This window comes from Nelusetta ayraudi, unplaced genomic scaffold (assembly GCF_046127955.1).
Source record: "Nelusetta ayraudi isolate G7.1 ecotype Tasmania unplaced genomic scaffold, CSIRO-AGI_Nayr_v1 ptg000081l, whole genome shotgun sequence".
Lineage (NCBI taxonomy): Eukaryota > Metazoa > Chordata > Actinopteri > Tetraodontiformes > Monacanthidae > Nelusetta > Nelusetta ayraudi.
This window is the reverse complement of record NW_027466131.1, coordinates 337,501-361,851: the sequence shown is the minus strand read 5'-3', so window position 1 is coordinate 361,851 and position 24,351 is coordinate 337,501. Positions and strand designations below refer to the sequence as shown.

General features: G+C 49.2%; 1 protein-coding gene across 4 annotated transcripts in view; it reads left to right on the top strand.

Moving 5' to 3' along the window:
• The window catches only part of LOC142900288 (partitioning defective 3 homolog), a 165,460-nt gene that overhangs the window by 92,677 nt on the left and 48,432 nt on the right, over positions 1-24,351 (top strand). For 2 of the 4 annotated variants that reach the window (XM_076044488.1, XM_076044486.1), the window contains 8 exons: positions 2,824-3,015; positions 4,486-4,656; positions 8,043-8,190; positions 13,831-14,017; positions 14,609-14,760; positions 16,124-16,168; positions 21,266-21,496; positions 22,642-22,885. In XM_076044488.1, coding sequence (XP_075900603.1) covers positions 2,824-3,015; positions 4,486-4,656; positions 8,043-8,190; positions 13,831-14,017; positions 14,609-14,760; positions 16,124-16,168; positions 21,266-21,496; positions 22,642-22,885 — 1,370 coding nt within the window. The remainder of the gene's footprint in view (positions 1-2,823; positions 3,016-4,485; positions 4,657-8,042; positions 8,191-13,830; positions 14,018-14,608; positions 14,761-16,123; positions 16,169-21,265; positions 21,497-22,641; positions 22,886-24,351) is intronic. The other 2 variants (XM_076044489.1, XM_076044487.1) reach the window with 1 other exon arrangement.

The window sequence follows — 24,351 nt, the reverse complement described above, 5'->3', positions numbered from 1 at the left end:
GCGCTGATCGTTAACAGGAATAATGATGAAAGAGATTCGGGAGCGTGCGTCCGTGTTATGAGGTGGTGGTGGTGGTGGGGGAGGGGTGAAAAACAACAGAGGGAAAAAAAAAACAGTTTACTTGTAAGCACAGAGTGCATCCCTTCATCCCTCTTGTGTGAGATGCCTTTTGTCGACTGTTTTGTTTTTTAGCGCTGTAGACGCTGCATCAGAAACCATCTGGCGAGGACACACTATTAGTTTGACAACAGTTCAGTGTTGCACACTGCGGCATCGTAGCTAGAGAAAAAAAACATATCTAGTGGGATGAAACATATATAGCCCACTGTTTACAGCCTCCTGCCAGAAAGGCTTCAATGTTATGGTGCATTCCATTTAGCTCCAAGGTTTGTGTTCAGGGAGGCAGATCCAGGCGGAGAGCGTTCCATTTTTTTTTTTTTTTAATTTACCATTGCTTAATATCGTCAGTGCCCTTTGTGACATCACAGAAGGCTTCCTGTTGTCGTACACACCCTTTTGAAGCCAGCAGGAGTGAGGGATGAGTCCTGCTGGTTCTCTGACTGGACGGAGACTCTGCTGGGTTGGCGTAACACTGGAGGGATCCTCACGGTGTCCAGTGGCCTCCTCCTGAATAATGAGGGAGACGTTGTAAAGGAGGAAATGTGCGACGGGAAAGCAGTTTTCAAAGGAAAGTGGGAGGACGTGAAGGAAAGGGCGAAAGAGACAGTCAGGTTTTAGAAAGATTTTTGCCATCTGCTCGGATGAGTCACAGCTATTGTTTGTCTTTTGAGCATAAATTCTACTTTTTATATAAACTTTTCTTTCACTGTATCAATTGAAAAATCTCTTAAGGGATTGCTGCAAAAGAAAGGAAATACTAATTTTCCTCCTTGCGTTCAACGAGCTCGTTCACTTTAAAGATCTCTTCGCATCTGTTCCTTCATCAGCTCTAATTTTTTTCATTATGATGATTCATTTCCATTCTCCACCACAATTTCTCTGACCAATCAGAACTTGAGACAGATTACCCATAATTGTGATTTACGTCGCAATTAGCAGCAGACTGAGCGAGCGGGCCATTTGGAAACATGGAATTGTCTTTGTTTTTTAACCTTCAAATAATTCCAGATCAATGTGTCTTGTCTCTATAAAGCAAACTCACCTGGGTGCTGATTGTTTCCCTCTCTTTATCTTTTTTTGCTCCCTTCCTTCCTTCCTTCCCTCACGCTCTCTCCTGTCTCCCTCGCCTCACCCTCTCCCCTCTCTCTCTCCCGCCAAACAAAGGCAGCTAATGAGACGCTGACACCGAGCCTGATGATTGAATTCATTAGCCGTGCACAGTAATTGCCAGGCGTGAGTGTGCACGCCGCCTCCCATTCAGAGGACAGCTGTCAGATAGCGAGCGGGCGAGTCGGGAGGGAGAGAATAGCTTTTTGTTGTCGGGCGAGAGAGGAGCGAGCAAGAGAGAGAGAGGGAGGCACCTGTTGGAGAGACAAACAGACACTCGGCATGTCAATTAGCGGCGGCGCTAGCAGGGAGCGCTAGCACCTGTGTGACGCAGGTGCACCATTGTTATTTAAGACTGAAAGTTTTCTTCGGCCGTCGCAAAGTTGGGAACGTTGTAAACATCGTGTGGAACATCAATAATCTGGATTTTTGTTTTCATACATTGACAAAGAGCTCAAACCTTGAAAGGGGAGCTTCTGGAGTTGATCCCACCCACATAAGAATTCATAAATAAAGTAAATATCTGAAGCCGGACGCTGGCCGTGGTTCTGGTGGTTCCGGTGGTTCCGTAGCTCCTCACTGATTGGTCGAGTCACTTTCTGACATGATTCATTCAAAGCTGTGGATTGGGTCGCTTTCTGCTGTGTGAATGAAATGGTAAATGGACTGCACTTACATAGCGCCTTCCAGCACCTTCACGGTACCCCACAGCGCTTTACAATGACCTCTCATTCACCAATGGGTGGCTGCAGGCATGCATGGCGCTGCCAGCCCCATCGGGAGCAACTTCGGGTTAAGTGTCTTGCCCAAGGACTCAACGACAGACTGGGATGGAGCGGGATTTGAACCGGCAACCTTTTGGACAACCCGCTCAGAGTTCCTTTGATGCAGCAATCTATTTTCTTTAATGTGGCTCAATAAAAACAGGCTGCTGAGAAACATGCACATCTGCAGCAGGACACCGTAGATGGTCTGCACTGAGGCATTGTGGGAAAACTCACAATGCACCTGCACGCGAGTAGTTTTGATCCGATGGAGACGATGAAGCCAGCAGTGTGGTTCTGTCTTGGCAGCAGCTTCTTCTGTGCTGCGCTGCAGCTGAAGCCGCGTGTGTGAGCGAAGCGGCGGCTGCAGATCAGACGCACTCGGTTACCTTCAGTGATTAATTTGCACCGGAGCCAACAGGCACTTCAACAACCTGACTTGGATGGAAATCTCTCACCTGCTTTCTTTGTCACTGATCAACCAGAACCCCGATAATTGAGATAAGACGCTGCGTCTCCTCGGCGAACACCTGTTTTTAACGCTGCGCCGCCAAACAACAACAAGCCTGCAGCTGCTAATGAGTTTGAACCCTGATCCCACTCCGCTTTTCTCCCTGCCAGTCTGCGGCGCACTCCATTAACCCCGAGGAGCCTTTTGACTGACTTCACAAATGTTTTTTTCTTCTTTTCTTTTTTTTTATTGTTGCTGCGATTGAATTTGCCACCTCATCTCTGCAGGAAGTCAACAGCCACTGCGATCTGTTGACTTCCTGCAGTTTTCTGGCTCCGACGGCCCTGCGGACTGAAGCTCCTCCTCTTCCTCTTCTTGCAGCCCAAGATGGAGGAGGACGAACTGGTTCTGACTCCGGACGGGACGCGGGAGTTCCTCACCTTCGAGATCCCCCTCAGCGACTCGGGTTCGGCCGGCCTGGGTGTCAGCGTCAAGGGGAACCGCTCCAAGGAGAACCACGCCGACCTCGGCATCTTCGTCAAGTCCATCATCAACGGGGGAGCTGCCTCCAAGGTGCGCTCGGTGACTGAGGCTGTTGAGTTGAATATCCTTACTAGTTACCCGGAGGCATCTGACAAGACAAATAAGAACAATTCCATCCAGTTTAGCGAAATCAAGTGAGAAAATGTGTGTGTGTGTGTGTGTGTGTGTGCGCTAGGGATGTTAACAATGAATCGATTAATTCTCGATTAATAATTTAATCGATTAAATGAAACTAGTCGCAATTAATTGAACATTTTTTACATGGGCAGTCAATATCATTATAACGGTGTAATGACACGAAAGAGCAATTCACCTGTAGATACTGTGATGGTCATAATATACCTTTTTTTTTTATTTAAATGTGACCCATTAGAGGTCAACTTAAAGTCAGGGGATAAATGTTTAGGGTGTTTTTACTGTCACATTGGACCCTCAACATTATTTAAGGGTTAAATAATGGATTCCCTACACATTTTTCATCGTGAAATTTAGGTCCTCAGGAAAAATCGCCGCTGATTAATTAATCATTAATCTGTCGATAAGGTCAATCAACTAACGGTTAATGAATGAATCGATAATTAGCATCCCTAGTGTGCAGTTGAGTGGATTTGTCATGTAGTTGGGAAGTTTGTGTTTGCAAGCATTTTGGGAGTTTGTGTGAAAATACATATACATACATGTGGTGTTTTTAATTCAGCACTGTCGTGCACAGCGTGGCAGTGAACCACCAGATCAATGCGACGCTCTCGCACATCGTCTTGCGCTGGGTGAGACGTGCCAGCTGTCGGCGAGACAGTGATGGAACGAGCTGCGACGTCAGACTCCTCCGGCAGAGACTCTGATCTTAATTGAGTCCTTGGCCTGGCGGCGCCACGGGCGGGAGCTCAATTAGCAGCCGGGTCTATTAATGCAGATTGGCCACTGTTAGCAGTGTCTCTCTCTCTCTCTCTCTCTCTCTCTCTCTCTCTCTCTCCATCTCCACCTTTAAAAGGCTGGACTGTCCCTTTAAGATCAGCTGGAAACAGGATCTGTTTTGCAGGCATGACTGCAACTTTTATAGTTCAGTATCGTCTTCTATATCTGTTAGTCTGTATTTAGGAAACCAGACCTTTTAAACTCTTTAAAATTGGAGTTTTCAATATATCAATGCTCCCCTCTCATCACTCTCATTCTCTCTATTGAAACTCTTTTTTTGGAGTTTTACCAGATTTCAGGCCTGTTTCTTGTTTTGGGTGGTGACCTTCCTTTGGTAGGTTCACTTTTATGGACAGTTTTTATTTTTATATCCGTACAATTTCTCATTTTGTTGTAGGTATAATCATCGCTTTGTCTCGCTCACGAAAGCTATCGTGACCACGCAGCAAATATTCCGTGGTAACTGATTCTGAAGACGATATATGGGGAAAAAGTAAAGAGTGACCTTGTTGCCCGATTCCTGAACGTCGATGACCAGAGTTCACCTGTCTGGACGCGACCGAACCTGTGCTCTTCCTACGACAGGACGGACGGCTTCGGGTCAACGACCAGCTGATCGCCGTCAACGGAGAGTCGCTGCTGGGAAAAACCAACCAGGACGCCATGGAGACGCTGCGCAAGTCCATGTCGACGGAGGGGAACAAGCGCGGCACGATCCAGCTGATCGTGGCCCGGCGGGTGGCCAAACGGAACGAGGTGAGGCTCGTAGGATGAGAAACTAAACCATTCACCCGGTAACAGTCCCAGTGCTGGAACTGTTACTGGCCACCGCTGCTTGGCTCTCAGCGGTATCACCGGTTGGCCCGGGGGTGTGAGAGCAGCAGCTTCCTGAGTGAAGCAACTCACATTCTGCCAAACTAACCGATGCAGGTCTGGAAACCAGGGTTGTTTTTTTTTTGTTTTTTTTCCACGGCTGGAAGAAGTTTGTCTGAATAACTGTTCAGATTGTCAAGACTCTGTTCTGATCCCGGCTTTGGTGCACCAGTCGTGGGAAATTCCCTCATTAAAAGCCGTGGAGGTGCTTGTGCTGGTTTCCTCCCGCTAACCCTCGGCTCCCCTCAGGCAGCTGCACCATTTATTATTATTATTTTCTTATTTTTTCACCTTTTTCTGCTATGAAAACACGGCTGTGATTGGAGGTACACAACCCCCCCCCCCGGTAGCTCCATGTCATGTTTTTACATGGCATGGAGTACACGTCGGCCTGTCGCTGTGTGTGTGTGTGTGTGTGTGTGTGTGTGTGTGTGTGTGTGTGTGTGTGTGTGTGTACACACCCGCTCTCGCCTCTGGCTCTGCCTGGCTTCCCTGCTCTCCTTTCCCAGCCTGGTGTGTCAAACTTTTGATTTCCCCTCGGTCTGTCTAGTAATTGAAAGCAGAGGCTAAGCCTGGAGGTGTGTTTTGCACCCCTGTGTGTGTGTGTCAGTGTGTGTGTGTGTGTGTGTGTGTGTGCGTGTGTGTGTGCACGCGGCGTTTTGAGCGTCTGCATATTTTTTATTTCTTTATTTATTATGTTGCTTTTGTTCACCCTGCTTATGCATGTTTGCATTCGTGTCTGTGCACGTGTGTGTGTGTGTGTGTGGGGGGGGGGGGACACGGCAGGCTGCAGGAATGAAATATGAGCACAGGGAGTCACATCAGCCTAATGCAGAGGTCTTCACATGCAGAGCCGCAGGCCTGGCCCGAGGCTCTCCGACTCTCAGGCTCTCAGGCTACTTCTCTTTTTTTCATAGGAAACAGTGTCCAAAACAGTCAGAGAGGAGGAAGTCTACAGCTTAATATGCTGGCGGTCAGGGAAGATCTGCGGCGGATGTGGACGCGGTTGGCGGCGACGACGGCGTTATGAAATAATCCCACCCTCGCTTTCCTCCCCATGTCCCCCCCCCCCCCGACAGCCGATCCCAAATCAATCTGGAAGATCTGCCGTCGCATAAATCACAAGGCCGAGCGCTCCCCCCCCCCCCCCCACTCCCCACCTCCCAGCAGCAGCTGACTTCCTCCCGGCAGGTGGCGCCCCCTGGGATGCCGCAGCTCAATTACGGGTCTGAATATGCAAAGAGCTGCGGTGCGGAGCGTCGATCCGGCGAGGAGGTCCCCTCGGCCCGGCGCGAGCAGGTGGCGACCTCGGAGAGCCGTCTGCTCCCAGGGTAGATTTGAGTCCAACGCTTCGCTTAGCGCCCAATCAAACCGCTTTCATTCGGTAATGAAGTGAAAATGATGCTGATGCCAAAACTAGTGGATTGAAACTCCACTAAAAAAGATTTTCGTCCGTTTGGCAGTGAATTGCAGGTCTAGGAAGCAGTTCTGTGAGCTCACCACCGATCACATTCAGAGCCTTGATGTGATGTTGACCACCAGTGTGCCAAATACCCGTCAATACTCTCGTGGGGGGTGGGGTGTCCCAATCCTCCTGATTGTTACTGGAGATCGATCTGAATTCAACATGCACGAGGCCTATAATGATCTTACAATATTTAATGAATGCTCAACATTGTAGCTTCTTTGCATCAGAGCCAGTGACATCACCTTTTCTCATTCTTCTGCGAGTGTCAACCCAGTCCATCAGACTGATTGATTGACTACTTGATTCACCCCCTAGAGGAAATTCACACATTCCAGCAGTGTACAGAATTAAAAGCATGCATTACATAAGTGAAATTTAATACAATTGAAATTAGTAACATTTTCCCTTTTGTGACTAATATTTTTAAAAATTGAATACTACACAGAGAGGTCTTACATTTCAGTGACAGTAATATACACACCGTTAACCAGCCAAAAGAAACAAAGGAATATTTCCTTCACGGGGACGAAGCAGATTTAGCCCTCTGTTTGCAGCTGCCTTCTTTGTCAGACCCTCCCAATGTTTAGAAGGAGACGTAAACAAGACGGCATGAGAAGGGCGGAGCCAACACCCGAGTGTAGGTGTGCTTTCGGTACATTTATAATGTGTATTATAGTAACTTGAGCTCCATTATTGGAAAAGAGAGAAAGGGAGAAAAAGGGAATCAGAAACAATTCGACTGGAGATGTTTGTTTTACGGATGACAAATTGGAAAAAACGCCCTCGGCAGCGGTGAGAAAATAGCTCCCGCCATTCCACACTGCAGCGTTTAATGAAGTAGTGAGAAACATTGTTTTGAACGCGCTTCACTGACTGTATACAACAGGTCATTAAAAATGCCACTCTGCAGAGGCCGAACTGCTTTCATCTCCATTTTAGCCAGAAGGTCATTACACTACACACCTGCAGGCGGCCTCCTAATGAGCCCACTCATGCATTCTGATACCGGCCCCGCGTGTTTGTTCCGAGGTGGCCATTACCGCTGCGCCGCCGCCGCCGCTTTAGAGGGCCTGAAGGGATCATCGGCGCAGGAGACCTCCTGCCAAAAGTAAAAATCGACTTCCAGCCTGGCCAGTTGAGGTCATCGATCGGGCTGATTTAGCTCCGGAATGAACTGGAGTGGGACGGTGTTAGCGCTGAGACGGCGCCCGGCGTCTCCCTCCCTCGCCGTGAGCTGTCATCACCTCGGGCAAAAGGCCGGCGAGGATCAATACAATCAACCAGCCAGGAGACAAACGCCGAGTGTGAAGATGCGCACGCACATCTTCTTCTTTTTTTTTTTTTTTTGCGAAAAAAGAAGAAGAAAGTGAGCGGTGAGGTGTGTTTATGTACGGTTAGCGACAAATGGTGTGTTTGTGCTGCGTCGCCGCGGGAACCGAGGGACTGCCCCCCCCCCCCCCCCCCCCCGGGGGCGCTGCTCTAACTCGCCGGCGGCTCCGTGGTCTTTACAGCCTATTGGAAATCCATGCTTGTTCATCCTGCTCATCAGAGGGCTAGAGTTAGCCTGGACAGGTGTTCCGCTGCGCACATCCATTACTGGTTAGCGGCTGTTAGCGCAGCCGTTTTTTTCCCCCCCGATGTTGTTTTTGCCGGCGCTGTGACCGCATCGCGTCCGCGTTGAGGGTTCCTGCCTTTTCTGCCTCCGCCGGATGCCGCAGACGAGGAGATGCTGGTGATGAGTCGCAACGCTGAAGGGATGCAAGTAAACTCATCCTTGTTTGCTTCCGCTCTCCTCCTCCAGGAGGCGCCGGGGAGTCCGCTCGGGCCTCAGACCATCAACACCTCCCTGGACGACCACGAGCGGCGCATCTCGCACTCCCTGTACGGTGGCCTGGAAGGGCTGGACGACAACCTGATGCCTCGGCAGGGAATGATGCCGCGGACCATCGGTACGTGTGGAGGCACTTCCTGTCCTCACTTCCTTCTTCCTGTTTCCTCCTGCCGTGGTGAATACTCTCACGGAACTGACGTTGCCTTTGTCAACACGCCTTTTTTTCCCTCCCTTAATGCTGAACTCTCGCTTGATCCCACAGCTTGCTCCAGGAGGTGGTTGTATGTGTGTTAGTTCCTTGTTGCACAACTTTTTATGCTGAAGCACAGAAAAGGCTCTCAGTTTGGGGAAAAAGGCCCCAAATGCACTGTTCAAGGAGAAAATTCTCAAATGAAAAATAAAATGAAATTGAGATGCTAATCAAAAAATAAGTAGGATTAATGATTATTGATTAGAGCCGCCCTGCCAACAAATCTTCATAATTATGTTATTGAACTATTGATATTCAGCGTGTTTTATTCTGAAAAGCCGACCGCCACTTGAACGTCAGACGAGTGCAGCGCCCGGATCTTCATTAGCGTCTCCTCCCATGATTGATTCTGTACTTGTTAGCCGCCAGGCTGTGTCACCACAGAACAGAGGCTAATTGTGTTAGCGCCTCTCACCTGCTGTCAGGACTGTTTGGCTATTAACGTCTCGGAAAAAAATGAGTCAAAAGAGCGACGGAGCTGGAGAGACAGACAGACGGACTCCTCCAGGAGAAGTTCCCTCTGCCAGTGATTGATTCTGTTCCTGCGGCTGTTCCCTCCTCTGTGTGTGTGTGTGTGTGTGTGTGTGTGTGTGTGTGTGTGTGTGTGTGTGTGTGTGTGTGTGTGTGTGTGTGTGTGTGTGTGTGTGTGTGTGGTCCTGACTTTTTTTTTGTTTTGTTTTTATGAGTGTGTGTCTGCGATGGATTAAGGCTACTGGATTAGCGAGCATATATTACCATTCCAACCCGAGCGCTCGTGCAGCTCATCCAGCGCACAGCTGCGCGAGCTGAGTGACTGATGACAGAGAGGGGGGGGGGGGGTCTCTGGTTTCTGTTAGCAAATATCTCTGCTCATCGAACAACACGGCAAAATGTAAATCAAGCTCGGTCACGGCTGAGATGTGCGATCTTTTGTCTCCCTGCCGTTTCTTTTTTTTCCCCTTCCTTTCTTCCTTTTTGCCAATTTGCTCGCAAATCAAAAACAAGGCGACGTCGGAAAGCCTCAGCGCTCGCTCTCGTTCACGCCGTTTGTTTGACACTCCTGTCATATTAGTGGCGGCGGCGGCAACGCAAGTTGTGAGTTCTGACTGACGACCGGGGCGTGTCAGCCGCCGGTGTGGCAGGAAGGAGGCAGAAAGAGAGGCTGAGGTTTGAACTCATCTCAGACTTCTTCACAGAGTTCCTCTCGGGTGGAGCGGCTCTTTCTTTTCGGCCTCCACCTGCTGCTTGGAGCAGAGTGCGGTGTCTGATCTCACTTCCTGTTGGAGGGTCAGCAACCGGATTTGCTGGGAGGAATTGAGCCCGACGCCGGAGTAGATCGGGGCCAGCAGGAGAGGGAAGAGGTGGAGGAGGAGGAGGAGGAGGAGGTGGAGGAGGAGGAGGAGGAGGAGGAGGAGGAGGAGGAGAAGAAGAAGGCTTAAGTTGGGGCAACTGGACTTGTTCTTAGGAGCTTGAAGACATTTGACGTCGAGACGCCAATTTCAAGGTCTTTCGGAGTCCACTTGCCCCAACTTAAGCCTTCTACTTTAAGATGACCTGGATGACTGAGAACCTTCAGATGGAAAAATGGAAGAAGTTCTGAAGAAACCTGATGGTTGTAAATAATTTAATAGAAAAGATAATAAAGAAAAAAACATCCCATCCTAAACCGCTTGGAGACAACATCATTGAAACATTTTGCCATTTGCAACTATGTATTTTTATTTTTTGCTGTTGTCCCTTCCTCGGCTTCGTTCAGTGCTGAGGAACCAGTGGGTGAATGCATGAAACTGGGCCAGTCCTGAGAAATGAAGAGGTGGAAAAGGGATCAAACCAACAAGGCGGAAGGCAGAAGTGTAGACTGCGTGATTCTGCCCCTTAATCTCTCCGCAAATAGAATCAAAGAGGTGTAATATTATTAATCTAGACTGTATCACCAGCAAACAGGAGGATTTAGGGCAGCGACGAATCCAGATTAACTTGTGTTGTGTAGATTAAACAAGTGCGGAGCCACCTGACCTTCCAAATAGCGGCAGCCGCTGCTTCCTCGCAACCGGCAGCAGGTTGATCAGATTGGCGAGGCTGCGCTGATGGCGAGACCCAGTTCTCGTTATTAAACACTCCAAATCATCCCTGAGGATGTTCAGTTCCACCACAGGAGGAGCGGAACCGCTTTCGCTCAACGTGCTCCGCCCACGTGGTTCCTGAATCGCTCGGCAAACATTTGGCATTTAACTTTAAGCAGGCTGCTTTTTCCGAGTGCTGTGTGTGTGTGTGTGTGTGTGTGTGTGTGTGTGTGTGTGTGTGTGTGTGTGTGTGTGTGTGTGTGTGTGTGTGTGTGTGACCTTGGCGTGGAGGAGCAGCTTTTTATTTGTTTATTTATTTTAAATCGTCTGTTGTTTAGTGTAGCACAGAGATTGAAGAGGACCGAGGGGGAAAAGGATTAAAGTTTTACCTAAAAGCAGTGTTTAATTCTGGATGAAGGCCAGAGGTCAGAGCTGGGTCTCGCTGCAATACGCTGCTCAGTGGATTTATAGAGACGTCCATCAAGATCACCAGGCACGTGCTCATATTTATCCAGAACTCCTGACGGAAGCCGTCTGACTCTTACAGAAACTGTCGTGAAAATCAAATCCGTCGGTCAAAGCGATGACGCCCGCAGTAAAAAAAAACCCAACAAACATCCTCCCGCTGTGGTAACAGACTCTTGCGTTTTCTCTTTCTTTCGTGGCCTGTTGAGTGGCGAGGTGAAACTTGGTGCAGCGGTTGGAGATCGTCTCTGTTTGCAGAACCTTTGCAAATAAGACACAACCAGGTCATCCGTGCAGGGACACAACATTCACAAAAAGGCCGAATCCCAAGTCTGGAGGCTCAGGTGCATGCAGAACAATGCTCTAAACTGCTGCGGCGCCACCTACTTGTTGCAGACTCATCCGCGCGCGTGAAAACACAATGAGCCGGTTCACGTCACGTTTCGCTTCCATTCCGTCCCCGTCGAAGGCGCCGCCAAGCGTCAGTCCTTCAGCGGGACTCCGAAGATGTCGCAGACAAAAGGGGAGAGTTAATTATTCCTTGGGGGCGACACCTTCTGATATCCCTTCGCCCCTCCCACCCCTCCCCTCCCTGGCTGTAACCTCTTTAGTAATTATGCAAATAGAGGCAGACGAGAGCAAATGAAACAAAGAGCTTCGCCGCGTTGCCTTCAATTTTTCTCCCCTCCCGCGGTCACATTTAGCTGCCGGCCGTCCAGAAAATCTCCTCGCTACCTTTTTGCTCCTGCCTGGCGATGGCGCCCCCCCCCTGCTATCCCCCGTGCTACCCCTCCCCGCTAGCCCCCCTGCTAGCAGGAGGCCTGTTTGCACGGAAGGAGAGAAGAAAAAAAATGTGTGGTGACAGAAACAGCCGTGCTTGGCGGGGTGTCGGAGGTGGAAAATGCCACCTATTGTCCCGCGGTGGAGAAATTAACAGCCGGCGGGGGAGAGGGAGGGAGTGCGGGCGGAGGCTCAGGTGATGGGCGTGGCCCGCGTTCACGTGACGGGGGCCGCGTTGCCGCCGGTGGACTGCCGCCCTCGGCTGCTGGCGCTGAAACAAAGAGGCTCTTTTTCCCCCTCCTCCTTTTCAGCGGTTGACAGATTCATTGGTTTTCTACTCGGCGGCTGCCAGTTGATTGTGCTGCAGTGATTCAAACTGTGACATTGATGGGATTCTCGGCGCGGCGCACTCGGCTGCTTAGGGAAATGGGATTAAGTTTTTTTGTGAGTGTGTGTGTGTCTGTGTGTGCGTTTGTGAGCGTGTGTTGCTGTGTGAAAGTGTAATACGTGTGTCAGTGTGTGTGGCCTGAGAGAGCGTGAGGTGGCCGTGCTGCGTTTAAGGACATTGACCCTCGCCTTGAATACCAGGAGAGACACACACAGGCACGTAAACACACACACACACACATCTTCACACACACACACACAGTGTGTGGTTCTGAGGTGCACGTGCGTGTAAAAGTCGTTCAAACGTTACCGAGCCATTTCTCAGAGCTTCCCAGGAACTCCATTTAATTCAAACACAAGCCACTTTTATTGTACTGAACTTTCTACATGAGTCACTGATTCAGTTTCACGAACAACTGCGTTTAAAAGTGACTTGATATAAACAAAAATGTCAGCACATTTTTGTGTAAAAACTTTATTACTTTGGCAAAGTTACAGAAACCATAGAGTGAATACTCTCTCTCTCTCTCTCTCTCTCTCTCTCTCTCGCTCACACACACACACACACACACACACACACAGGCTGCTCTTCAACCCTTCAGCTCCATTTACATCAGGTCATTCACCCGCACTGGCTGGAAGCGGTGCTGCTTCGGGTCCCTCGGTGCTCTGTTGTGAGAAACAAACAAAGTTTGGCTCCGAGCTGCAGGCCCCTGCGTTTGAAGCCAAAAACTCTCTGAAGGACCAACACACACACACACACACACACACACACACACACACACACACGCACACGCACAGGGCTCAGCACACAGGGCCTTTATGAAGCTGCTCCCTTCAGCTCCCAATTTCACAACCTGCAGATTAGGGGCAGAGTCTTCCTGCGCTGCATGTCAATGGGGGCGGGCGGCGCTCTCCACACAAACTATTTTTTATTATTGCTGCCTGAGAACGGCGAGGTTTTAATCTTTGTTTGCGAGGGCACGGCTGGAATTAATCGCCGTGTTTTGACATGGAAACACAAAATGCGCCCGCTGCCAAAAACTGCTCCGGGTCTAAGCCGATTAGCCCGGGGCGTTTTCACTTCAAGACTTTCCAAAATCAAAACTCTTTTGTTTGGAAGTTCTTATTTTCCACCCCCTCCTCCATGAAAATAGTGATAATATAGTGTCTGTTGCAGCATTTTGCCGTTCATAAATAAAACCCATTTCAATTTAAATAGCATGGATTCTTTTTTTCTGTTGCTGTTTATTTTTCCCTATTTGTCTCCTTCTACACTTAATCCCTTTTTCAGGATATTAATCATCTTAATCTAATCCCGCTGTTCCGGTAATTATGACCAAAACTCATCTTCCAAATTTAAATGAATCTCATTTCTAACCAAATTTGGGCCATTTAGCCTCATCATTGACTGATGTGTCTGGAAAACCAAGCCCACACTTGTCTTCCTGATTGGATTGGCTCCACTAATGCTTTTTCTGGGACTGAAACCGTCTCAGCCAATTACATGCAGTGCCTTGTTGGCCCCACCCCCCCAGTAACAAAGCACTCATTCTGACTCACCTTCTCAGCTTTGAGTGTATTAATCTGGCTCCTTAAACCACGCTGACAATGATTCTGTTTAATAACTTCATGTCCTTTAAACATCAAAAATACATTTCCTCTTTTGTTTTTGTGTTTTTATTATTCAAGTCTTGTGTCTTTTGTCTGTACTTTTGCCCTCTCTAACAGAATACACATATGAGCACAATGTTCAGTGAGCTAATTTGTGGCCCGACGGGGTGGGGATGCAAACATTGGATGCAAAACTATTTCTCCTGTTCTTGTTCTTCAGGAAACTACCAGCTCTCCCCGACGGTCAACATGCCGCAGGACGACACGGTGATCATCGAGGACGACCGGCCGCCCCTCCTTCCGCCGCACCTGTCCGACCAGTCGTCCTCCAGCTCCCACGACGACGTGGCCTTCGCCGCCGACGTGACTCCCCCGTGGGCCAAAGAGCCGCCAGCCCAGAACGAAGAGTGGGTGTTTTTTTTGTTTGTTTGTTTGTTTGTTTCATCCTCAATCTCAAGGTTTAAAAACTGTGGAAGCGTTTGCGACTTTGAGCTGTAGAATGACGAGAACGACAGTTCTCTGAATGTCACCTTGGTGGAGCGTTCCAATCCAACATCATCAGTCTGTGTGTGAGTGTGTTCCCCTTTTGATTGCTGTCTGATTGTAAGTGGCACTCTCTGGGGAAGCCCCACTTCAGCCGGGTGTGAAGGACTCCCACATTGGCACCACCTGTGAGAGTCTTGAAGCCTTTTTGTGTCAGTGTGGAGGAACGAGGGATGGATGAGGCCGCACAATAGAACTTTCACAACTGTCACAATGTAGCCCTCCATGAATGAAATATTTCCATCATGGAGAGCTGCGGTAAGTTGCGTTTAGTCTGCCTGGAGTCGATGCTTTGAGAGGGATTGTATCTGGCCAATCAGATGGTGCCTCTTAGAGTTGATTGTTGAAAGAAACATTTTTGGATGAGGGGATTAAAACGTATCATCGTGGCTGCTTCTAAAAGCGCTTCTTCTCCTCCTCCTCCTTTTTCGTCTCCTCCTTCACCTCCCTTTCAGCATTCTGAGTCCAGACGACAACGATCCCGACGCCGCGTTCCAACGAGAGGGATTCGGACGCCAGAGCATGTCGGAGAAGCGCACCAAGCAGTTCGGAGACGCCGCCCAGCTGGAGATCATCAAGACGCGCAAGTCCAAGAGCATGGATCTAGGTACTTCCTGCAGGAAAAACCCTGCTATCATCACCTTCTCTTTGTTTAAGTGTTATTAAGAAGTTGCTTTTGTGGGTTTACAAGTTGCTTTCTCACTGTTTAGAGAAACTCAAAAATCAAAATAAATAAATAAATGTGTTTAAATGTTCAGAAGCAATATTGAAAAAAAAAAAAAACAACAACCCCAAAAAGAATCTTTAAAAATCTATAGCCAGAGTTTGACCATGAACTCACATTTGTGCCACAATTTGTGTCAATGCAACCTTTTAAATTCATTCAACTGCTCACCGTGATTCTGTGGGAAGACGTTTGGTCCCGCTGGACGCTCGACTATACGCTCGCTTTAATTCTCCCTTGTGTCGTTGGCCCGAGGATGCAGTCTGGCAGAATGAAACAAACGGGGATGTTGTCAAATGTAATCGTACATTGGGGTCACGTTGACCTCATACAAGCACATGCTCACATGCACACACACTTGCACGCGCACACACACACTCCGTTGTGACAGTGCATCAGGACGGGCAGCTCCAGCTGTGCCGGCCAGTCTCGAATCAGCACCACGGACAGCAGCAGCCGTGTCCCAGTACCTCTGATGGACTCACTGCTGTGGCAGCATCGACTTCCTCTTCCTGTTTGGCTGCGGAGCAGTTATCCTTCCTTCTGCCGTCAAGGTCTGCGTAAACTAGCTGAGCGCCAACTTTTACTTTTGACTCCACTGGGCTGCAGCTGAATAACAGAAACAGGATCCTAAAACGTCTCATGTCCACCTCGGCCTAAACACCACGTTACTGGTCACTTCCCTGGAGATCAAAACAGTTTTTCAGGCCTTTAAGCTTTTGAACACGTTTCAGGTAAACTCTGACAGGAAGTCAGAGGGTTGTTGTCCTCTGAGGCACCGTGTGTGAACGCGGTGCATCTGACCTGAGTCTCCTCTCAGAATGTTCTCCAGCCACTCCGCCCCTCTGTAATAACGGCCTCTGCACGTCTCTCCCGAGAACCTGCGGCTGCTGCGTGGACTTGCCGCCAAACTGCCGCCGATTGACTCGGCTGCCGCCGTCTCACCGCTCACGAGCTCACTCACTCGCCCGATCCCACTCTGTAATCGTATCTAATCTTCTGCGAACAGATTGCCACCGTCTTGGTATCACACTACTCTGATTGCTATCCTCACCCTCCTCTCACCCCTCTGTCTCGCATGGCGTCCGATCCTAATTGAGACGAGGCCCTCTCTGTTTCTCGTGTGGCCGCCGGCGCCACCTGGATGCTGCATGTGGAATGTGACCGGCACTAACTCCCAGCCCAAATGTTTGTGCCCCTCCCTTCTTTTCCTCCTCTTCCTTTCCTTTTTTTCTCCTCTTAACAGTCGCTGATGAGATTAACCTCACCCCTCGCCCCGAGGCTCTCGCAGGTAAGCACGCCGACGGCTCGAAGGGAAGTCGCCGCCTCCTCTTCCTCCCCCCAACCTTCCCTCCTTTACCCCTCCTGTGGTTCAGACGCTAAGACCTGGGACTGAGCGGCGCAAGTGGCGTTAAAACCTTTTCTATTATGCGGCGCAGCCTCCAGGAGGCTGCTTTCATTTAAAGGGAATTACTCTTTTGCTTCAGATTAGGCTCATTCTTTGCTGACTTAACGCACAGTTATTGAAATAATGGAGTCGATGGCCCGAACAAGCAGAGGAGGCTGGAGGAGAACAAACTGCCGGCGCTGCAGAAGCCGGTGTCGTGTGCTTCAACTCCAGAGTTCTGCTCATTATTCCCAGCGAGCTGCCCTTTCGTTTGTGCCGGCGCTTGTCCAGAAATCAATACAATTGCGTTGTTTCGAATTAAAAATGTTTGAAATTAAAATTACGCCGGGGAAAAGAAAACAGATTGATCGCTCCCCGCCGAGCTGCCACAGTTTATTCCTTTCAGTTTGAAATACCTGCACACCCGGTCTGCAGCTTTATTGACGGGAAGCAAACAGTGACTGAAAGCGCCGCAAAACAATCAGTCACTGCGTTGGAGCGGTTGTCGTTTTCTTTTTTTCTTCCCCAAAGGGTTGAATGTGTATTTTTGAGGAATGCTGATATTTGCAAAATTTGACTTCAGCAATGAGAGTAGAAACAAAAAAGCTGAGTTGGCAGCTATAACTGTAATTTACATAAGGAACGAGGAGAAAGTGGCCCAGCGGTTTGAGCCTGAGGACCAATCACGAGTCAGTGTGAGTGGATGATTGTGATTCGCTCGCTTTCCCAGATCCTCTTTCCTCTGCCATACTGTCCATCACTCCCGCTCCATTTAATCCGATTAGATTGTCTGATAGTGGCAGGCTAAAAACACTCGGGCCCCTCTGTTTAGTGTCTTAAGAATGACCTATAGCTGCAGCATAGCCGTGCCAACAAATACAAAAAAACAACAGACGTGCATATAACAGCAAATAGATTAGAAGCAAAAGAGAAAACAATACTCATACTAATATTAGTACCATAGTTAACGAGGTGAACACACTTCTGGAACAAACTAATCATCCACAGATGTGTTAATCAGTTTACCATATTTCTATAATATAAACCATCACACGCTTGACCATGACAAGTGTTTGCTCCGCCTTAGTTTTTATCCCCTCCCAAACTTGTGGACGTGGACAACCAAGCATCAGTTTTTACCAGGGGCTGTAAACAGAGGGCTAACCGTGCCGCTTTCTGGTCATCTCGAGTATGTCGTGATCCTGGGATGCAAAATTAAGATGTGAATAACGACACCAGATATAGTTAGTCATAGTTGTTGCACAGATTGTGCTTTTTTTGTAAAGTGGCATTGCAGCTGAGTTGCTTTTTCAAGTCGATGTGGCGAAACGAACCAGCAGCCAATTTGTTGATTATCCATCCGGGATCTCTTCCCCCCCCCCCCCCCCCCCCCCCCCCCACACACACACACACACACATCGACAACCTGCAGGCCGAAGTAGCTGCAGGTTTTCACTGCAGGGTTTGGTTTTCTCCTCGCCGCCTCGGACCTGCTGGTGTCCGGCGGATGAGGGGAGCGCCACGGCGTCCTAACCCGAACCCGACAGCCAGTCATCCGTCACCGTCGCGTCTGCCTGTGATCGGAAGAAGGGACAAAAAGGGGACGGGGACGGGGAAGTGTGAAGGGAAAGAAAAGACAGACACGGTGGGGAGGTGGCGCTGCCTCGGCGGCAGATTAACTTTCCCGGCCGCCGAGCGCCTCGCTCCAAAACGAGGTGTGAAGACGGAGAAGCGGCGTGAAAAGAGGATCGCAGAGGTCTGGTGGAGAAGCACAAAATGGAAAACTTGTTAAAAGTGCTTTCACGGTGCGTGCGTGTGTGTGTGTGTGTGTGTTCGCGTGCGGCAACCATGAGATCGGCTCCAACTTCCTGTCACGGCGACACACTGAAGTTTTGTGCCCGACAAACTTTTCTCTCTTGCGTCACGTGGTTGAAAGTCCAAAACTCCTCCACGACGCCGGATCTTTTTCACTCAGACGGCGGCGCGGGAAGAAGAAGAAGAAAAAAAAAAAAAAAAAAAACCCAGCAGCAGTCATTCACGGCCGTTCCTCGTCTCCGCCATTTGTCAAACGGCAGCTTTAATTTGCGGTATTATTTATTCGTGGCGGCACTCTGGGAAGATGTTGTGTCTTTATGTTCCTGTGAGTGGTCTCTCGACAGTCCGGGAGGAAAAGGCGCGAGCCGTCACAGTCTCTGCGGACAGCGGTTGTGCCTCGGCGGCGGCGGCGGCGGCGGCGGCTTTTGTGATGGATTTCCTGAGTCGTGTGCGGAGTCACGTCTCATTGCAGCAGCAGAGCAAACAGCACAGTTTATCTTTACTGGGGTTACTTGTCCGTATATGGAGTAAGACAGTAAAAACATCAAGGCTGTGACTGGACTGAGGGGCGGAGTTTACAGGAACCGCGACCTTATGCTGGCAATGTGCGGGGCTTTCTTCGCCGCTAGGGGGCGCAGCTGAGCGAAACCGGTTCTGGCAACAGCAAGCAGATTTAGGGTTGACTCCAGCATAGTCTTAGCAAACGTTATCATTCGTGGCACGTTACATGGTATTGGCGTTTGCTTTCCAAGGTTGCAGTGCGTTTGCTCGCTGTCGGTCCAGTGGGAGGCTTTGTGAACAAACGGGACGGGAAGCTGCCTATCGACAGACACAGAACGGGTGACACCGTTAGAGCGTCACACTCCAACATTTTATGACCTTCTATCCGAGAATGACAGAAATTGTGGGCAAACGTTTTGACAGGTGGCCCACGATGGGTTCTAAGGTTCAGTTCGGCAGCGGTGCCCCAGCAGGAGCGGATGCATGGAGTGTTCTGGTGACCCACCTCATTGGAGAAAATATACGTCATGGGATGTGTTGGAAAACATGGTTTGATGACAGCAATGTGTGTCTTTGAAGCCCCACGGTATGCAGCTCTTTCTTGAAGTCACTCTTACAACACTGAACAGAATTGATGAAAGCTATTTTATTACTTACTCACCATGAGTGTAATTTCTTTAAGTTCGTGGGCCGGATTAAACCCCGTAGCTTGAGCCCGCCTAGCGTAGCCAGAACAAATGACAGTCCTAGTGGGTCAGTCACCCCACCCTGCCATCAGCAGTCCCTGTCCCTTTGGCCTCCTTGCGCCGTGTTCCTGACATGGCTGCTGCGCTCCGCTCCATCACCTCCTTGTCTGCAGATGAGTGTCACCCTGAACAAACACGGCAACACAAATTATTCAGGGCTGACGGGGCTGGTTGCCAGGTCTGAAATCATCCATCCCACCGCCGGGTCTTTCACGAGGCCGTCACCGTGTGATATTTCACGGGAACAGAGCATACATGTATGTTGTCATGTATGTGTGTCACACGTCTGTATGTTTTTTTTTCTCCAGCTAGTTGGCAGACTTTCCTGTTTGTAAACGACCCTGCAGGCTGCGGCAGGTCTTCTGAGTAGTTTTCAAGATGTCAGTCATGGCGATGTCAGTAAAATGGCGAGCCAAACATGTGTTTTCCTGCCCTTGAAGGTCACATTTTATACCATATGCATGACGCAGCGGTTTAGCCCTCTGATTACAGCATTGTGCCTAAACTGAGGCTTTGTTTGGAGTTCTGCATGGATAGAAAGGGACAAAAACAAGCTGGTTTCAGAGGCAGTGTAGCCCACACCTGGCTGGGGGTGTGTTCACGAACCAAAGAGAGGAAACAATGCCCCCTGTGACATCACAGAGGGTGATTTCCTAAGAACCAAGTGTTTTTAGCCCCCCCCCCCTTTTATTTTTTTTTTTTTAAAGTGGAACCAGAAAGAGAAGTAAAGGACAGCGTCAGTGACTACCGCTGGAAAGGTTAGTACAGATATCGAGTGCAGCTCAGGCCTCTCCGCCCCTGATGAGTCACTGCTCTCTGTCCTTCCTTTCATTTTTTCCCCCCCTGTATCGATTGTAGCGCCACCTGTTCATCCGTCAGGCCCGTTGTGTTGTTGCTGCTCTGGCAGCTCTCAGGTGCTCAGACTCTCCTCGTCAGCTCACATATATTTCCCTCCACCGACACACACACACACACACACACACACTCGTGGCCCCTCAGGTGCTGCCACACCGGAGTGAAAAAAAAAAAAAAAAAAAATGATGCTGCTCTGCTGTACAAATAGACTTAGTTTAATTAAACTGTCATGTTCGTCCGATTTAGCTGATGGTTATTTTCGTAGTTCAGCCACATCTTGTAATGAAATTTGAAGCCAGTCAGGAGGAATGGGACTCACACACACACACACAGACACGCACGCACGCACGCACGCACGCACGCACGCACGCACGCACACCTCTGGGTGGGAGCAGCAGTCTGCAGGTCTGCAGCTGATGTGTTTATCTGAGAATGTTATTGCTCCTCTGAGGCCTGATGTTTATTCTCAGGTCAGCGTGCAGAGATAATCCACAAAGTTGCAGCAGCAGCAGGAATATTCACCTGCTGCTCGTTGATGCCAAACATTTGTTTAAAGCCCAGTTTATTTATTTATTTGTTTATTTTTTAAGACTGAATGTTCTGTGTTTAGCATTAGCGGGAAGCTGACACCGGCCTTTTCAACATTGCACATTAAATGCTGCTGTAATTAGGCAAATTTCCACAGTGTGGGATTAATAAAATATTATTATTCTAATTATTATGTAAATAAAGAAAAGAAAGTTCAATTAAATTGTCAGGTTTGGTTGTTCAGTCTGGCGTCACTCCCCTCCTCCCCTTTCACCCTGATGATGTCGCTAGTTAACACGAGTTAGAAACGTTGAGAACAACTTTGCTGGAAGTTCTCCCTGAAAATGCAAAGAAAGAGCTGTAAACGCCGTCAGTACAGCGACGTCAGTCTCAAGGTTGAACAGACTCGAGTCTTTCAGCTTTAAAAATGACAGACTTACAAGACTCAAATCCTTTGCGTCGTACCAGTTTAGATGTAGATTAGAATTGGTCTCCATAATTTGTTGGTCGTTTCCAGCGCTCTGCTCCACTTCCTGCCTCTTTGTCCTCCCGCCAGGTTCCTCCACCAGGGACGTGGGTCCGTCGCTCGGCCTGAAGAAGTCCAGCTCCCTGGAGAGCCTCCAGACGGCGGTGGCCGAGGTGACGCTGAACGGGGACCTGCCCTTCCACAGGCCGCGGCCGCGCATCATCAGGGGGCGGGGCTGCAACGAGAGCTTCAGGGCGGCCATCGACAAGTCGTATGACCGGGCGCCCGCCATGGACGAGGACGACGAGGGCATGGAGACGTGTAAGATGTCCACCGCTAGCTATCTAGCTAGCGCGTTAGCCGCTACGCCAACCCCACCTGTCCAGTTTGTAGACAAGTTACAGGTTCGGTCCAACAGGTGGCTGCCTTCCACGACCTCATGTTAAATTGTTTTTCCTGCATTTGCCAGTTGTTCTTGACTGAACTACACTCAAACACCGCGTGTTGATGGTGGAGGTGATGGCTGGCTTCCATACTGGTGCATGAGAGTGTTAACATCCAGACTAACCGTAACCGCCTGCTCACGGCCACTTCCTGCTGCATTGACAGTACGGCGGCGAAACAAGGAGGAGTCGGGCGGGGAAAAGTCTTCTTCTGGGATAAACTGTTGAAGGACGTTGCACAATATACTGTAATTTGGTGGAACTGTAAACAACCAGTCGATCCATTCATTTTCTTTTTGACATAAACCGAAGCCTTTCACCATTTATTCTAATATGAAATAAACAGCCCCGAGGTGTCGGACTGTTGGTCCAGCAGAAAGCAATTTGAAGACTATTTTCTTTTAATCATCGTTCTCGCCACGTTAAAGGGGGAAAAAAATGATTAGCGGCGACGCTTGCTGGCAGATTAATTAATAATGAAAAATGGTCATTAGTTTCAGACCTAATTTAAAGTTACTCTCTCGGTTCTCTGCTCTCTGTCTCTCTTTTTTTTTTCCCCATCAGAATGTCTGGAATTTTTTTTTTTTTTTTGGGAGACACGTTGAATTGAAACGTCCTCGGAACAATAACCGTTAAAACAATCATAATTTCACCGATACGATCACAGACGTTAAAAAGACAAATATGTCCCCGAGCAACCGCACGGTGGCAACACACAATGATGAGGAATGTCGCTCACAATACCGTCGTATTCCTGCTCATGCTCCCCGTTTCGAGGATTGAAAAGCGCCAGCCGAGGTCTTTATCCGCTCTCCTCTGTTTTCGCTCTCCCACCGCGTTGCCCCGCAAATCGTCAATAATTCATCGCTGTTCATAATTTTCTTTTATTCATGCCTAACGCTCCTTCCAATGATTACTATTTCATCGTGGAACAGAACTCCAGAATCACTCGTAATATGTATTCTAATGGCTTCCTGGGGCGGAAAGACTGGCTAACACAGAGACTCTCTCGTCCTCTCGCAGTGGAGGAGGACACCGAGGAGAGTTCCCGCTCCGGCAGGGACTCGGTGTCCACCATGGCCGACCAGACGCCGCTGTCCGGCTCCGACAAGCCGCTGACCAACGGCACGGGTCGCAGCAAGGAGGAGAAGAAGAAGGACAAGGAGAAGGCGGGGAAGGAGAAGAAGAAGCCGGAAGGCGGCGGAAAGGAGAAGGACAAGGGGAAGGCCAAGAAGGGCATGCTGAAAGGCCTCGGGGACATGTTCAGGTGGGGAAGTCGCACCTGCGCTCGCATGTTTGTTTGTTTGTTTGTTTTGAACCGATTGTTCGATTCAAATTGGAGCTCAGTAAGACGGGACCTTCAAAATCCAGCTGCCATCTGAGGTTACCTTACCGTTGGTCAACTGTGATAAGACTGACCAACACTGACACACACACTGCTCATTCTGCAGCATGACCCTCTGTTTACAATTATCAGTCATGGCAGTAGTGCCCGCCTCTTTCCCTTTAAAAGGAAGCCGATTGGTCCGGTCGTATTGCTTCCCGATTGGACCTTTTCAAAATGGATTCATGAGATTTTGGATTGACGGGACAGAAACGAGGCGTATTGATCCCACTGGAAATAATGGAATTGTTACAAGCCTACCGTTCCCCCCCCCCCCCCCCCCCCTTCAACGCCAAGATTTCATTTCATCCGTTGGGTTGAAGCAGAGGAACAATCAGCTGTTGAAGCTGCGGAAGAACAACATTCTTGCGCTGAGGCATTTGAGTTGTTATTATTTTTACTGCTATTACGATTGTATGATCCTCTTTCGCTCTCACAAAGAAAACCTGAGACATCTTCAGGGTTTAGACTCTCAATCTGCCTGCGTTGGTGTCTGAACACAGAGGAGGAAGCAGGGGACACTGGGAACTCAGTTATCAGTCGGAACATCCTGTTGCAGACACTCCTTTAGAGGTTCTTTTTCTGTTCTATTATTATTATTATTATTATCATCATGGTCATTACTGCTGTTATGATTATCTTTGTCAGGATGGCACAATATCTTCCCGGTCAAGACAACAGATTTTTCCTTCAGTATCTTCAGTCCTCTGCAACCCTGAGTGCAGGAGGAAGTGTGTAATGAAAATAGATGGATAGATGGATCTTCAGTCCTTTATTGCTGAAGTGTTTCTGCAGTTTATTCAAGGTGTGTATGTGGCCCGTGTCCCGTCCTCTGGTTCCAGCAGCTTCTTTAAAATATTATCCAAATTTGAGCAGAAAATAAACTTTTTCCTCCTTTTTTTTTGGTAGCATTAATTTGCATCTGTAATGTCAGAGTAACAATGAATCAGCCGGCAGCATCGTCAGTGGTGCCCCAGACTGTCTGACTGACACCCTGAACGTGTGATCTCACCGCCAGCCTCCGTCACCGGAGCACTTAGCTTCAATCACGCCTCTGGAACGTCTCTCGCTGAAATAAAGTTTCAGAATTTGCATGTTTAAACTGGCATTGCTGTCGCCTTGTCAGGATGAAACTGTGCATGTGTGGGCGCCTGCATTGCCCCGAGGCCACTGGAGGGCGGCTGATGTGTCGAGGTCGACGGCGGCGTTCTTTAAAAGCGTGTGAAAGCGCAGGCCTCGCTCCAAGAGATGCGAGTGTCGCGCCTCCTCTGCAGAACCCCGAGAGCTGCGGACGAGCGTCGCGGGATCGCTTGTGTCTGCGAGGTCAAACTTTCATGTGTGTTTGCTCG